The sequence below is a fragment of the Staurois parvus genome, unplaced genomic scaffold (genome assembly GCF_062004578.1).
Source record: "Staurois parvus isolate SC_StPar_1 unplaced genomic scaffold, SC_StPar_1.0 ptg000234l, whole genome shotgun sequence".
NCBI lineage: Eukaryota > Metazoa > Chordata > Amphibia > Anura > Ranidae > Staurois > Staurois parvus.
This window is the reverse complement of record NW_028318030.1, coordinates 245,001-262,581: the sequence shown is the minus strand read 5'-3', so window position 1 is coordinate 262,581 and position 17,581 is coordinate 245,001. Positions and strand designations below refer to the sequence as shown.

The following is a 17,581-nucleotide window of genomic DNA, read 5'->3' as shown; positions in this document are numbered from 1 at the left end:
TATCTGTGAATTTTCCTTGCCACTAATTATTCCACAGTCAACTTTTAGTGATATTATAACAAAGTGGAAGCAACTGGGAAGCAACAGCAAGTCAGCCATGAAGTGGTAGGCCACATAAAATGACAAAGCAGGGGCAGCACATGCTGAAGCGCACAGTTTGCAGAAGTCGCCAACTGTCTGCAGAATCAATAGCTAAAGAACTCCAAACTTCATGTGGCCTTCAGATTAGCACAGCAGTGCATAGAGAGCTTCATGGAATGCAGCTGCATCCAAGTCTTCATCAAGTGCAATGCAAAGCGTTGAAAGCAGTGGTGTAAAGCACATCGCCACTGGATTCTAGAGCAGTGGAGATATGTTCTCTGGAGTGGCAAATCCCTGTTTGGCAATCTGATGGACATGTCTGGGTATGCAGGTGGCCAGGAGAATGGTACTTGCCTGACTGCATTGTTCCAAGTGTAAAGTTTGGTGGAGGGGGATTATGGTGTGGAGTTGTCTTTTCGGGTGTTGGGCTTGGCCCCTTAGTTTCAGTGAAGGGAACTCTTAAGGCATCAGCATACCAAAACCTTTTTGGACAATTTCATGCTCCCGACTTTGTGGGAACAGTTTGGGGATGATCCCTTCCTGTTCCAAAAAGACTGCACACCAGTACACAAAGCAAGGTCCATAAAGATATGGATGAGTGAGTTTGGGGTGGAGGAACTTGATTGGCCTGCACAAAGTCCTGAACTCAACCCAATAGAACACCATTGGGATGAATTAGAGTGGAAACTGCAAGCCAGGCCTTCTCATCCGACATTAGTGCCTGACCTTACAAATGTGCTTTTGAAAGAATGGTCAAACATTCCTATACACACACACACACTCCTAAACATTGTGGACAGCCATCCCAGAAGAGTTGAAGCTGTTATAGCTGGAAAGGGTGGGCCAACTCAATATTGAACTCTTGAACAGACTAAGACTGGGATGCTATTAAAATTCATGTGTGTGTAAAGGCTGGCATTCCAATACTTTTGGCAATATAGTTTGTGCATGTACACACACACACACCTCAGCATAAATGAGTACACCCCAACAGATTTGTCAGAAAACCCTTATTTTCAAAATCAACATTTTGTATGGGACACTATACTACAAAATACTCCCACAAATGCGAGCCATAGATTGCAAACAAGATTTGTTAAGTTGCACATACAAAAAAAAATATTTTTCCCAACAAATTCATTCAAGACCATGTTGCAAAAATGAATACACAACAATGAAAGTCTTGGGAGCAAAGCTAAATTTTATCCAACAAAATCTTCATTAACAAGAATTCAACTACAGGTGAGTCTAATTATTAATTAAAAAGGTGTCCAGCAGACAGTTGATTATAAAAGGGCATTGCTTAACAAAGAAAACCCTGTCACATTTCATGCTGTCAGCAATGGCACCACATGGAAGAGAAATGTCACAAGGCTTGAGAAAGAAAATAATTTCTTTACACAAGAGAGGTGAAGGCTACAAGAAGATCAGCAAAGCTTCACTTAGTCAGAATACTGTAGCAAAACTGATACAAAAATTTAACAGAGATGGAACTGCAACCATCTCTGAGACGTCCAGTCCTCCCATGGAAGTTAACACCTTGATGGGAGCATCTTCTGGTGAGAAGGGTTGAAAAAAATTGCCATGCAAGTTCACTGAAGTTAGCTAAAGAAGTAGAAAGCCAAACTGGGGTTATTGTTTCCTGTGACACAATATGGAGTACACTGCAGAGGAATGGCATGAATGGTGTTGTTCACGAAGGAAACCTTTCCTAAAGCCCATGCACAAAAAAGTCCTAGAATTTGCCAGGGCCCATACTGAAAAAGAATAAGATAACTGGGACTCTGTTTACATCTGTTTTTGCCCATTCACATCCATTTTTTGTCCGTTTACATCAGTTTTTCCATTTTGTTTTTGTTGTATGGAAGAAAAATAGGGGTTTTTGCTGATAAAAAAATGGATGTTAACGAATGCGGACATTAACAGATGTAAACAGATGATCATCCATTTACATTCTTTAGTCCATAGAAATACATGGGTGTCTGTTTTTCATCCGTAAATGGACAGATGAAAAACAGAAAACGGAACACCCGTGTGAAAGGGGCCTTACTATGCTCAGCTTTCTCCCCAATTCCCCCCACACACACTTTGTGATCTCCACACTGCTATGACTGGGAAGATACAGAACTTGAGAAGATGAGAAGACACACACATTTTTTGTCTCACTAGTAACACATAAAAAAAAATAAGATGTGTGGATTGAAGAAGATTTTGTAAAAAATGCACAGTCCCAGTATACAGAGTACATACTGTATGTCTATATAAATCACAGAGACAATTTCTTTTGTCTTTCTGTATCTCTCACACACTCTGTATCTCTCTCTCTGTATCTCCCTCTCTCTCTCTCTCTGTATCTCTTTTTCTCTCTCTCCCTGTTTCTCCCTCTGCTTGATATCCTCGGGTCTTGGCAAACCGTTGCCATATTCTGATTCAGATCCTGAGCATATTTGGATGGGTTATCATCTTGGAATAAGGCCAACTCATCTCATTACAAATAAGGACATTCATGGGACCAGTCCTGGATGCTGAGAACATGCCAGGGCGAAGGGTATAGATAGAGCTAACAGTGGTGACAATATTAGACATCAACATCTGCCGCTCCGGACAGAAAATGGGTTTATGGGATTTTTAAGGTTTATCATCTCTCAAGCATCAACATACATGAAATGTAAAACATAGTATCTAATCTTTATGAACAAAACCTCATGAATACAAATCCATCCACAGCATGACATATATCTAATTTATCAAGCCTGGAAATTGCCATAATTATAACCATCCAGATTAAAAACAAATGCATACACTGTATTTTATATAATGAGTAGGAGAGTAGATTATGGAAGAGCTCTTATGTCTCAACACACTTCGCTAAATGCTTCTTCAGGAGAAGACGTTCTAAAAGAAAAATGACTGATAACACATGTAAACAGTTTTATATATGATATGACATAACCAGCTTATAAGACACAGTATATCGAGCAGTTATGACATAGAACACCATTGTATGTTTAAAAGATGTATCATAGGTCAAAACATAGGCGTCCATAAATATATATATTTACCAACAAAAGAATACCAGAGTGGTCAATATGTGGGGACCATATGGAGCCCAAAAACCATGTACCCATGGCACACAGATGGGGAAAAAAAGGAGGCAAGACAGGCACAAGATTCAATCTTCAAAAGAAACAGAAAAAATCAAGTTACGCTTACGGTAACGTCTTTTCCAGGAGTCTTTCAGGCCAGCACCTTGAGAGACCTCGGCTCCTCCCCCTCTGAGGAAACACCTCCACCCTAAAATAAAAAGAGCTCCACTCCCCTCCGACCTCAGTTCTCCAAGCATCCTCCGGTCACCTGGGGAGACACAACGTGAGACAACATAATCGAAATAAGCCATCCTCACATAACCAATATCAAAACTGGGTGGGAAACCGTGCTGGCCTGAAAGACTCCTGGAAAAGACATTACCGTAAGTGTAACTTGATTTTTCCCTTTACGTCTTTCAGGCCAGCACCTAGAGAGGATGAGCGAGTACTCCCCCCTCGGGCGGGCTAACTGCTTGCAAGACTTTACGACCAAAGGCCTGCTCCTGCACCGAGACCAGGTCCAGTCTGTAATGCTTGGCAAACGTGTCATAGTTGGACCATGTCGCTGCACTGCAGATCTGCCCTGGGGAAGCTCCTGCTGGCTGTGCCTGGGTAGCCGCCACCGCTCGGGTGGAATGCGCCCTAATACCCTCTGGGACCTCCAGGCCCTCCGCCCGGTATGCTCCTGCAATTGCCAGTCTCAACCAACCGGCCAGCGTCCTTTTAGACGCTTTCTTGCCTCTCCTAGCCCCCTTGAAAAAAACAAAAAAGGATTCGGTGCTCCTGAACTCCCTAGTCCTCTCTAGATACTGGAATACGCACCTTCTTACATCCAAAAAATGAAATGTTTCCTGATCTACCCCAACCGGGTCAGGAAAAAAACAAGGGAAGGACTATGTCCTGCTCCCTCTGAAATGTCTGAGCCACCTTCGGAATGAAAGATGGGTCCGTCCTGAAAACTATCCTGTCTGAGAAAATACGGAGATAAGGTGTTCTGATCGATAGGGCCTCAAGTTCACATACCCTCCTCGCCGTGGTAATCGCCACCGAAAATGCTGTCTTAACGGTGAGCTCACCAATCGGACAGGACTCCAGGGGCTCGAACGGAGCCCTAGTCATCACTCCTAGCACCTTGGCCAAATCCCACACCAGAAACGGTCTGGTCCTCGGGGGCCTTTGTCTCACCAGAGCTTTAAAAAATCTAACCACCAACGCCTCCCTGGCCAAGGGCATCTCTAGGAACACGCTAACGGCCGAGACCTGGCCCTTGAGCGTGCTAACAGACAACCCTTTGTCCGCCTCCGCCTGGAGGAATTCCAACACTGAAACTAAACTATGGGTTGCTACTGACGCCCGGTGACACCAGGCTGTAAAGCGACTCCAGACCCTACCATAAATGGCCTGGGTCTCCTCCTTCCTACTGGCCAGTAATGTTGCCACTACCCTGGGCGAGAAACCTTTCGCTAAGAGGAGCTGCCACTCAGAAACCAGGCCGTCAACCTCAATCTGCCCACGCTGGGGCAAAGGACCGGCCCCTGTGTCAACAAATCTTCCCTCGGTGGCAGCCCCAGGGTGGACGAGAGGCTAAACTTCTTAGGGTCGCGAACCACGCCCGCCTCGGCCAGAAGGGAGCTATCAGGATTAACGAGGTCCCCTCTGTTCTGAATTTCCTGAGAACTAGGGGAAGCAAGGGAACCGGAGGGAAAGCGTAACACAGCTGGTAATCCCACCTTTGACTTAACGCGTCCACCGCTCTTGACCCGTCCCTGTGGGATAGGGAGAAGTTCGGGACCTTGTTGTTTCTTCCCGAGGCAAAAAGATCCACGTCCGGGGATCCCCATCTCCGCACAATCTCCTGAAAGACCTCGGGGTTCAAGGCCCATTCCGCCTCCCTGAGCCGTGTCCTGCTCAAGAAATCTGCTGTCTGGTTTAGATCCCCTCTTAAGTGTACCGCAGACAGGGACACTAAGTTCACCTCTGCCCAGGACAACAGCGTAGCCGCTAACACTCCGAGGGCCTTGCTCCTCGTTCCACCCTGCCGGTTTATATAAGCCACCGCCGTGGCATTGTCCATTAGGACTCGCACATGCTGGCCCATGACCCTCGATTGGAAGGCATGCAGAGCCTCCCCCACTGCCCTCAACTCCCTCCAATTTGAGGATTCGCCCTTCTGCACTAAGGACCATTCCCCCTGAGCCACTAAGCCTCCCAGGTGGGCTCCCCACCCCCAGGAGCTGGCATCCGTCGTGACCTCCCTCGACACCGGAAAGCACCACAACAGCCCCTGGACTATGCTGGACGATCTCCTCCACCACCATAGAGACCTCTTCACACTGGGGGGAACCAGGACCCGGTCCTCTAAGGAGTGAGCCCTCCTGTCCCAAACTCTCAGGACCCACAGCTGGAGGGGACGCATATGCAAACTTGCTCACTGTACTGCTGGAATGGAAGCTGTTAGTAATCCCAGGACCGACATGGCTTGCCTTATGGATATCGACCTGCTCCCCTGCACCAATCTGATCCCCGCCTCCAACTTGGCCACCTTCTCCGAAGTCAGACTGGTCTTCTGACTCACCGAATCCAGAGTGTAACCTAAGTAAACCACTCTCTGAGAAGGCACCAGACAGGACTTCTCTAGATTCAAAATCCACCCCAGGTTCTCCAGAGGGGCCCTCAATACCACCACATTCTGCCGAAGGTGAGCCTCTGAATCTGCGAAGAGTAGCAAGTCGTCCAGATAGGCTATCACCGAAATCCCCTTCATGCGAATAGGAATCAGTGCCTCCGTCAGAACCTTGGTAAAAATTCTTGGCGAGGAGGAAAGCCCGAATGGAAGAGCCCTGAACTGCCAATGTCGAACTCCTCCCTCTCCCCCTACTGCCAACCTGAGGAACCACTGAGAAGGTTCCGCAACAGGCACATGCAGATAGGCGTCCTTCAAATCTACGGACGCCATGAAAGCACCTGGCGGAATTAGGGACCTGACTGTAAAGATGGAGTCCATGCGGAATATCCGGTAGCGTACTGACCTGTTCAGGGGTTTCAGGTTCAAAATCAGCCTGAACGCCGGACTGCTTTTGAACCAAGAACACATGGGAATAAACCCCCTTCCCTCGCTCCCTTATCGGGACCCTGGTGATGACTCTCCGGTCCTCGAGATCCTCCAAGGCGTCCACCAGGGCAGTGGCCTTTGCCGGATCCCTTGGACAGGTCGTCACAAGGAACTTCTCGGGTGGTGGTCCTGCAAACTCCAACCGATAACCCCTTCGGATGATATCCAAAATGAAGGGGCTGGCGACCACGGCTTCCCACTGTGGGAGGAAGGCCGCCAGTCTTCCTCCCACAGGAGGAACCGAGTCACTGCGGTTTCTGGGGCTGCTCAGGAGGGCAAAAAATTGCCCCCCCCCTGCCCCTGCCTCTCTGGCCTGCAGACCTACCCTGACCCACTGGCCTCAGGCTCAGTCTCTTCGCCGGACGGGCCTTACGTGTCCCTCCCTCCTGCAACTTCCTCATGAGGGGGAAGGACTTCTTCCTGTCAGCCGTCCGGTCCAACAATTCCTCCAACCCTGGGCCGAATAGACAGTCTCCTGTGAGGGGGATGCCGCACAATATAACTTTTGAAGTGATGTCCCCCTGCCACGTTTTTAACCACAGCGCCCTTCTAGCCGAATTGGTCAGGGCAGCTGACCTAGCCCCCAACCTCACTGACTCCGCAGAAGCGTAAGCGATATATCCGACCCTTGCAAAAGGGTCTCAAAGGAGGCCAAGATTTTTTCCCTGGGAGAGTCTGCCACAATATGGGCCTGCAATTGTGTAAGCCAGTATTCTAAGTTTCTAGCTACCACGGTCGTGGCCATGGCCGGCTTCAGGTTGTAAAGGGTTGAATCCCAGTCCTTCCTAAGGAGAGATTCCGCCCTCCTGTCTAATAGATCCGGTAAGACCCCCATGTCTTCAAATGCCAGATCAGTCCTCCTAGTCGTTTGGGAAAAGGCCGCATCTAGTTTAGGGCTCTTGTTCTATACCGCCTCTGGGTCCTCACTAAACGGAAACCTCCTTCTTAACGCCTTACAGAAGAACGGCTTCCTTTCCGGATCCTGCCACTCCTTTCTAATAGTCTCCACCAAAACGTCATGCACAGGAAATATTCTGTGCTTTTGCTCCTCCAAACCCTGATACATTTGGTCATGGAGAGATAAGGTCTTAACCTCCTCTTTAATGTCCAGGGTCTCATATATAGCCCCCAGGAGCTCATCCACCTCCTCTAGGGTCAATTTATATCCCGGGAGGGACCCCTGCCTTCCTCCGAGGGACCTTCCCCCGCAGATTCCTCTTCAGACTGGGAATCCCCCAATGGCCCTTCCTCCCCTCCAGACACGAGGGGTTCCCTGCTCCTACCTACCGAGGCTATCGGGGGGGGGGGGGGTGCAGGCTGGAGAAGGGCAAACCGTTCCATGAGGGTTTTGAAGGAGTTGAAGGTGCTAGCCAAGTCCTTCACCGACCTGGCTAAGTCCCCCTGTTCCGGCCTCTCCTCCTTCACTAACCCCTCTATACAAGGGCCATAAAGAACCTTCTTCCAAGTTTCTTTTAAAGGTTCCCTGCAGGATGGGCATTTCCGTCTAGGCTCCTGGTGCTTGAGCTTAGCCCGAGCCTTGCTCTGAAAGACACAAAGAAGGGGCAGGAGGGAAGCCTGACAAACCTCCTCACACCAAGTTTGCCCCCCCCTCCTCCTTCCCGTCAGAGCCTAAGGGCCTGCTCCCACCGCAGACCCCCTGCCCTACCTACACACCCCACCACCCGAGGGTCCGGGAACACCCCTTGAGCTAGGGGTCAACAGGAAGGGGAGGCCTCCACTGAGGCACCTTACCTGTGTCTGGCTGGTGCCGGCATCTCCTGGTCCCAGTGCCTCCGACATCCCGCTCAGGAGGGTGGTCGCCTGGTGCTAGCCTGTCCCCCAGGCAGCTGTGCACCACACCGCCTTTTAAATCTCGCGCCGCCGTGGTGTGAGGGCCGCGACTGGAAGCGGATGTTCCGGCCTCTTCCCCCCCCCCTCCTCCCTGGGCGAAGCCCCGCTCCTTCCGCCGGAAATCGCTGTCTCCCGACGTCCGGCCCGGCAAAGTCACCTGACCGCCAACATGGGAAGGAGCGAGACTCCACCCCGATCCTCCCCAGACCTCACCACAGCCTCCCCGATGCCCCAACTCACCAGAGGGGGTTGGGGGGCGAAGAGCAGGTACGTGCCTTCCCTGTCACCCGGGGTGCGCGCCCACTGCACCGCAGCCTGCCCAGGGAGGATAAGCAGCCAGACACTCCGGCCTTCACTCCCAGCTGCGTCGAGCCTCACAGTCGGCTATCCGGCCCTCGGCTCCCCTGCCGTCCGTGCGACAGCACCTTGCTCCTCCTCGTGTCTCCCCATCGGAGGAAACACCTGAACTGAGGTCGGAGGGGAGTGGAGCTCTTTTTATTTTAGGGTGGAGGTGTTTCCTCAGAGGGGGAGGAGCCGAGGTCTCTCAAGGTGCTGGCCTGAAAGACGTAAAGGGAAAACATAATATTCATAACTATGCACATATATACAAGTACATATGTGTGCCAGGGGCAGAGACTGGACTGGGGGGCAGGGTGGCAATTTCCTTCTGGGTCACTCTGATGCCACTGTGGAGGGGAAAGAGGCCATATTGAGGATCTCCAGTGGCCCCCAGTCTCTCTCACAGTCCAGAGCCAGCACTGACATTCCCCCCCCCCCCCCAGGCAGGGACAGGAGAGTATAGCGAGCTAGTTATGCTCCTCCTCTCGCCCTCTTCTCCTGTATCTGCCTCCTGTGCCCCCCCAGCATTGTTGTGGCTCAGAAAAGGAGATGTGTGGGAGGGAAATTTGAAGCCCAGCAGCCAGAAGAGGATAGGTGCCGGCTGCTGATCCATCCTTCCACTGAGTGAAGTGTCCCCCCTCCATTCTCTCTCTTGCCTCCCAGTGACTATGCCAATGTAAGGGTTCTTCCTTCCTTTCTCTCTTCTTTCTTCCTCTCATCTTAATATGTTAAATTATGTATAAGGCTGGCCACACATTGATCAAAATTCGCCCAGTTCAGCAGAAACCAGCCAAATTTCAATCCGTCTATGGGCAGGCTGGTGGCACTGAAATTGATCGATGGATTGACTTCAGTACAACCATCCTGTTTTTGGTGAGATCACTGTCTGCAACTATAGCTACCAGCAGTGATCACTGCTGGTGCATGTGTGCTTGAGCTTTGGGGTGCATGCCCTAATGCAATAGGCTGTGCACACCTGTATCTAAAGGTTTCCTATTGAAGAGTAAAAAGTCCCTGCTGCAGCCCCTGGCCTCCTCCTGCCAGCCAGTTTGGGAACTCAAAGTTGGTGCAGCAGGTGCTGTCCAGCCTGACCCACCCAGTGAGTACCTGGAGCAGAGCTTCAGCCTGGATGCGGTTTGTGAGGAGGCAGGAAAGAGGAAGATCAGGAGGGGGCCGAGTTGCTACACCATGTGCCAAAAATTGCCAGTCAGCCCCTGTTGTGTGCATAATCTTTAGCCATATAGAAAAGAAGTGCATATGGTGCATGTATTAGTGGGGCCCTTTAAGAGTAAATAAAAATGGTTAACATACCCCAGGAAATACATTTTCAGGAGACAGTCTCATAGATATGAGCTTATGGCTACTACGTGCACCAAATGTATTTCTTTTTTATCTTTCAGAAGGCTGGACTATTAGCTCATAAGGCACTGCAGAAGAGGGTTTACTCTATGCACTAGGACAATTACATTGTCACTGGTCAAGGTAATATGGTGGGCTTAGATAGTGAAAAACAAATGGATTGCATGCTGATTGGAGGAATTCAGAGGTTAAAAACCAACCTGCAGGACAGCAACCTGGTCCATGTAAGGCTTGTGTCTAGCCTATTACAAAGTTGATCCAGCAACACTAACCACAGTGAAGTTTTTGTTTATTTCTAAATCATTCTAACAATATGTCTGTTGATTAAAATGCTTCAGCAATTACCCTACCTTGTTTTGGTGTGCTATGTCCCATTTGTGTATGTTGTCATGCTTGTGTCAAGAAAATGGAAAATTGTGAAATTACCTATTGGTAATATTCCTTTCCTGACTCTTTAGCGTACCAGCACACGAAACCCTCCCAGGGTTTTCACATTTAGTATAGTGATGACATTTCATTTTTTAGTATAACTGGTCCTGTGATTGGGAAAGGTGTGGAACTATATCCATTTGCGTAGTTTCAAGCTTAAGTGTCAGGAAAGAAAAATTACTGATCGGTAAACAATTTTAAATTTAGTAAAACAACGTTTTATATCCCTTTTTATTGATATTTTTTCTTTTATATTTAATTTTTTTTTATAATTACTCACATTGGATTACGTTTTTAGTTTTTTTTTGTTCTAATAATGTCAGTAAACTCTAGAGCACTAGTAATAACACCATTTTGACTGCTAATCATTACTACAATGAATGAAGAACACTCTTATCAATATTATAAATTATATGGAAGGAAGGAGTTAACAGAAGCCTTTATAGGGAGAAGGGAGCCAGGATTTCCCATATGTCTAGTCTTGAAGAGGAGGAGCAATTTTCCCCCTGAAACACGTAGATTGGATTGACAGCCCTGTAGCATTATTTGACATGCGCAGCTCCTTCTTGAGACCAGCTAAAATGCTCGCCAAAAGCCAGAGACATACTATTGCTGAATCCCAAAATATTCCTTCCTGGACATTCAAAATCACATTGGTAAACTTTCCAAACAGAAGAAAGCAGCAGGATCCCAATCTGAGAGGAGCAACAGTGAGAGATCAGTTCACTGCGTCCAGATAACCACTCCTGAGCTTTTTTCCTGCCAACAGTCAGGGCTAGTGCTCAACTGTTTCGCGCCCTAGGCAAGACCAGCTACTTGCACCCAAAAAAAAAAAAAAAACCTTCACCTGTAGTTCTACTTTACTCCTCCTAGCACACACCTCCTAGCACACATCCTCTTTCCTCTCAAATTTTCCACCCTACCACAAATCCTTTCCCTCAAATCCCCCCTCCTAGCATAAATCTCCCCAATCCCCCCTCCTAGCATAACCCCCTCCAAATTACCCTTGACAGTACAAATCTTTCCTCCCCACCCAAATCCCCCCCTTCTAACACAACCCCTCCCAACACGATTTTTGCAACCAACCCCCCCCCCCCCCACACACACACACACACACACAAAGCCCCTCTCCTAGCAAAAATCTCCCCAATCCCCTCTACCAGCACACATTTCCCCCCAATCCCCTCTCCTAACACAAGCCACCCTTAGCACAACACCCCTCCCCCAATCCCATCTCCTAGCACAAATTCCAAACTACTCCCCCAATCCCGACTCTTAACACAAATTCCCCCAATCCACTCTCCTAGTAAAAATCCCCCCAACCCCCCCTCGTAGCACCAATTCTCTTCCTTCAATCCCCTCGTCTAGGCCTAATTCCCCCAAATTCCTCCTCTAGCTAAAACCTCTCCAAATTACCCTTCCCAGCATAAAATCCTCCCACCTTACCCAAATTCCCCCCTCCTTTAGTACAACCCCCCCCAACCAACCTCCCTCCTAGTCCTTAGCACATACCCCCCCCATTCTTTCTTGTAGCATCATCCCCATTACCCTTCCCAGCACAAATAGCCCCCATTCCCCCTCCTGCACAAACCTCTCATCTCAGCCCAAATGATTGTTACCCCTCCCCTCTCTCATTGTGTACAGTTCCCCTGGCCTGTAAGCTCCACCACAGCACTCCCTAGATCTGGCCATGGCAGAGAGAATGGAAATCAGCAGCCATGGCTGCACCCTAGACAGCATTACACCCTAGACAGCATTACACCCTAGGCGGCTGCCTAGTTTGCCTAGAGGTAGCACTGGCCCTGCCAACAGTGAATACATTTTTGACATTACTCCTTCGGCTTGAACTGACTAGTCAGTCAGTGTACATTGGGGTTGATTTACTAGAGGCAAATAGGGTGTGCACTGCAAGTGCAGTTGCTTTAGACCCCAGGGGAAGCTCTGAAATGAGCTGAAGCTCTGCTGATTTCTTTCATCCAATCATTTGCAGGCAAAAATGCTTTTTTTTTTTTTTCCTTGCATTTTCCCCTCAGTTCTAGAGCAACTGCACTTTCAGTGCACTTCCAAGTGCAATTGGCATGTGCTTGCAGTACACAGCCTATTTGTCTTTAGTGAATAAATCCCCTTGTATCTATCCATATCTGAGAGAATACACCACTTTATTTGGGTAAGATCAGGAACCCTTTTTTGCTTTGTTTTACCTGCTGATAATTTGATATTTATTGGATTTTTTTGACTGCTGCTACTATTGCTTTGTATAAAATGATTCATGCCGAGTGGATTTTATACTCTGAGCTCAGCTCTTTTGCATATATTTTTGCATTACAATTAAAGTTGTACAACCTCTTTTAGATTTATCTATGCCTACAGCTATCTATACCTACTACAGTTTCTAGTAATGCTAAAAGAACTTGTACAGAGATTATATAATCAGATTGTAATTTGGGTGGATTTACCCAAATTCTGTGACTGATGTCATTGTTATAAAGATGATACTTTGTTTTGACTGACCTTAATTTAAGTAAGCATATACTGTTTTTAAACATACTTATGGTTTTAAATGGTTTTCATTAATATAATATATTAATATAATTTAATATAATATATAAATATTAAGATATTTTAATATCTTTATTTTTTCTCCCTCTAGTAACATGGAACAGCACTCACACGAGGTAAGATGACATTTTTTGGCTTTCAGTATTGAAATAAACATTTAAAAGAGTTCCTAGAAACTTCATCTAAAATATTTCTGCAGTCTTTAATATTATTGCCTAAAGTATGTACTAATGAGCATAAAGCTAATAATAACTGCTCATTAATATTCCTTAACAAAAACAAGAACAAACGCATTTATTTAATTGCAATTTTAATCTTTCTTTGCGCATTCTTGCAGTTTCATTCACTTTTCACTCAATCTTTTGTAGTTGTCTTTTACTGTTGGTCTCTGTTGAATTATAAAAGATGCATTGGAAATATTACAAATAGACTTTAATGTAAAAATGAGAACCAATGGCACAATTTCAGGATTCACTATAAAACAAGATAAAAGGTGCAAATAAAAAAGTAACGTTAACTAGTGATGGGTTTATCATCCAAAATTCGATTCTCCCAGAATTCAGAGCATCAATGTCAGGGATATCGAGTGTTGGTATCCTGTGAAACAGGTGTGATGAGAAATGTGTGGCCTTTCACAGAGAACAGGAGGCTCCAGTATAATGTAAAATAATGCAATTGACCTCTTGCCCTCCAAAGGATTTACCCCTCTTCCTGACTTTTTTGTGTTACAGCGCTACATTACTTTAACTGACAATTGTGTGGTCATGCAACACTGCACCCAAATGAAATTTACGTCCTTTTTTCTCACAAATAGAACTTTCTTTCAGTGATATTTGATTGAATGTGCGTTTTTATTTTTTGTGCTGTAAACAAAAAAAACAAAAAAAAAAACAATATTTTTGACTTTTTGCTATTATACAGGTCCAATAAAAAATAAATAAAATTTTGTCATAAACTTAGGGCAAAATGTATTTTGCTACATGTCTTTGCAAAAAAAAAAATCCCAATACCTGTAAATTAATTGGTTTACATGAAAGTTATAGCGTTTACAAATGGCGGTATATATACTGTAATTTGTTTTATTTATTTATTTTTTACTAGTAATGGTGGCGATCAGCGACTTATAGTGGGACTGCGGCAGGCACTCTGACACTGGGAGGGAACTGACTTGGTGTCACTGGCACCTAATAAAAAAAGCACTGATACTGTACTAATGGCATTGGACAGGAAGGGGTTAACTGTGGGGCAATCAAAGGGTTAACTGTGTGCTGTTTCACAGTATGCTGTGTGTGCTTTCCACTATAAGCACACTGCTTTGTATGGCTCAGCTATGCAGAGCCATACAAAGAAGTGTGCAGGAGCTGCCACGGGAGAGATCTGTATTGTTTACATACAGGTCTTTCCCCTGTCGGAAATACTCAGATCACCGGGTGCCGGCGAATAATCACCGGCTGGGACCCAGTGATTGACAGCCAAGGCTGCAAATGGTGGCGCGGGTAGAGCACGCGTGCCCCCTAGCTGGACTGTTCCACCTCCGAGCACCCTGGGAACTAAACAATCCCAAAGGCTTTCTGACCCCAGGGTCCTGACTGGCTGCAAATAATGAGCCTCTTTCTGCCCATTTTGGCTGTGAGTTTATTGCTATCCAGGAGGATGCCTACTATTTGGCTATATGTCTCTTGACTTAAGGTAGCGGTGCTCTGAATATTATCCACTTCACCCCGTTATTGTAGTGTTCCACGCACACTTTTGTTGCCAATATGTTTATTGTTGGTTTGTGTTCTTATGCAATGATTATCTATTTTTCTACACGTCTAGAACTGTGTGTTGTTGAATTGCTTTTGTACCACTGCAGACTTGTATACTCTACTCTTTATGACCTTGAAGATTTGATGGGCGAGACCCTTGTCTTAGTCATGCAAGTATCATTCTCGTCCCCTGTTACTTCACTCCTAAAATCAGTTCCCTCGATGCTAAAGGCCTAAAAAACCTTTTAAAAGATTGCTTCTGGAGAAAGGTCCTTTCTCATCAGATATTCTTTGCATTCAAGAAATGCATTTTGCCAAAAGTAAAGCCCCCACAGTGTTTGAATAAACTTTACCCTTCCTGCTTCATGGCACATGCTGATAAGAAGGTGAGGGGAGTAATGATCACAGTGAAAGCCTCTGTAGCTTTTCAGTTCCTATATTTGGAACAAGATCCCTCTGGTAGATTCCTTATTCTCCCTGCGTCCTTTAATGACCGCCCGTTGGTGATCGTTAATATTTATGCCCCTACCAGATATCAAAAATCCTTTTCTAAGTCTTTCCTAAATAGACTCCAACTTTACCCCAAAGACCAAGTTATTATCTGTGGAGACTTTAATGATGTTATTGATAATTCTCTAGACCCCTCTAAAAGGCCCTATCATCTTTGCTGACCTTTATGACCCCTGGAGATGCTTTCATGGGACAGAAAGAGATATCATATTCCAGACTTGAGCTGTTTCTGACATCCAAACACATGCTACAACTTACCCCTTCAGCCACAATAGGCCTCATCACATGGTCTGACCACACACCGGTCTCCATTGTAGAAAACTTGTCTCCCTCTGCAAGGTCTAATACTATCCGGAGAATGAACACCTCATTCTTTAATCACCCAGCATTTCAGACACAGATCAAGACTGAAATGTAACCTTTTTTCATCATAATGTAGACTCTGTGGCTAATCCCATCACACTTTGGAATGCTCAAAAATCAGTTATTAGAGGATTATTTCTGAAGTTGGAAGCCTTTGAGAAACAAAGACGCACCAAAACAATCCGTTACCAATCCAGATTAGAACTCTGGAAACTAGCAATAAATCTGCTTCAAGCACCCATATAGTAGATGAGCTTAGTCATCTTTGCACTGATCCTAGCTCTTTTTTACATAGGAACTATGACTTCTATATTAAACACTTAAAGCTCAACTAGTACTCCCAAGGCAACAAACTGGGCAAAATCATAGCTAGTCAATAGAAACGTAAACTTACCCAATCTAAATCCTGTATCTGCCGGACGCCCTAGGGGTGTGTCAGTCAAGCCCACTTGATATAGCTAACTGCTTTTGTGACTTTTGCTCAACTTTATATAACCTCAGGTTGAATACTAGTGAACCCCAGCCTACAGATCACCTGATTAAATCCTGTCTTTGCTGCGACTCCCATCCTTATTCCCTGAGCAACGTTCTGACCTATCCTGACCATTCACTGAGTGTAAATCTAAAATGCCAATTAATCCCTTCCATTCCATAAAGCTCCTGGACTGGATGGCTCCTTTAACAAATACTACAAGGACTTCTCAGACCTTTTGGCCCCTCACTTATGTTCCTCTTTTAATAGATACATGTCTGTGGGAGAAATCCCTAAAGAATCTCTGGAAGCCCTTGTAATTACTATGTAAAAACCTGACAAATTTTTTGATAATCCAGCTAACTACCATCCTATCTCACTGCTAAACGCTGATCTCAAACTGTATGCCAAACTATTAGTGTCCCTATTAGCCAAATATACAGTATTCCCTTCTTCATACATGCTGACCAAGTAGGGTTCATCTCTAACAAGCATGCGTCAGGTAGTACCAGGAGATTCATAAACCTAATTCAGTTGGCTGAGCACCATAGAACGCCTTATCTGCTTATCTCCTTATATGCAGAGAAGGCATTGGATAGAGTTCATAAGAAAAATTAATAATAGCGCCTATGGTCAAAATTATATAACTTACTAATAGTGTACCAGCTGCAAAAAATCACCATATATAAAGTGTACCAATAAATAAATAATTTGCGCTAGTAAATGTGTATAAATATATAAATATATATAAAGAAATCATCAAATCATAAGTCCAGAAAAAAATATATATATGCCAATACCACAAAAAAAATATAAAAAAACTTTTAAGTGCAAAAAACTTTTGTGCAAAAAAAGTGTCTAAATATGAAAAATTTCACCAAAAAACCTTGATAATATAATGGCAGATCATCCATAAATATATCTTCAGAAACGGAAACTCTGCAACACACCGATCCTCATCGATCGAAATAACAGGATGAACAACTTTGTAGTTAATCGAAAATCCACTTCTCCAATAGATAAAGGACCACCTTCAAACGTATCCATGGGGGGAAATGCCAAGCACTCGAGAGAAACAGAAAGACTTCATGGTGCAATATTATAAAAACCAATTCCTTTATTAGGTACTCATTGCACTTACTCAAGAGGTGTCCCAGCCGACACCAGCATCAACAGCATAACAGCAATCACATAAACGAGCCTGGCTACTCAGCACATGCGCAGTAGCTGGCAGCCAAAAACGTAATGACGTCACATCAATCAAGCTCCGCCCTACGCGTTTCATCATCGACGTGAAGTTGCGATGTCTCACATCTATCCGCTCCGTGAGGACGTCGATGACGAAACGCGTAGGGTGGAGCTTGATTGATGTGACGTCATTAACTGGATTTTCGATTAACTACAAAGTTTTTCATCCTGTTATTTCGATCGATGAGGATCGGTGTGTTGCAGAGTTTCCGTTTCTGAAGATATATTTATGGATGATCTGCCATTATATTATCAAGGTTTTTTGGTGAAATTTTTCATATTTAGACACTTTTTTTGCACAAAAGTTTTTTGCACTTAAAAGTTTTTTTATATTTTTTTTGTGGTATTGGCATATATATATTTTTTTCTGGACTTATGATTTGATGATTTCTTTATATATATTTATATATTTATACACATTTAC

At 45.3% G+C, this 17,581-nt stretch overlaps 1 protein-coding gene across 4 annotated transcripts in view; it reads left to right on the top strand.

The window, feature by feature from the left end:
* The window catches only part of VSTM4 (V-set and transmembrane domain containing 4), a 678,267-nt gene that overhangs the window by 503,923 nt on the left and 156,763 nt on the right, over positions 1 to 17,581 (top strand). For all 4 annotated transcript variants that reach the window (XM_089680004.1, XM_089680005.1, XM_089680003.1 and 1 more), the window contains one exon: positions 12,908 to 12,932. In XM_089680004.1, the coding sequence (XP_089536130.1) occupies positions 12,908 to 12,932 (25 nt within the window). The remainder of the gene's footprint in view (positions 1 to 12,907; positions 12,933 to 17,581) is intronic.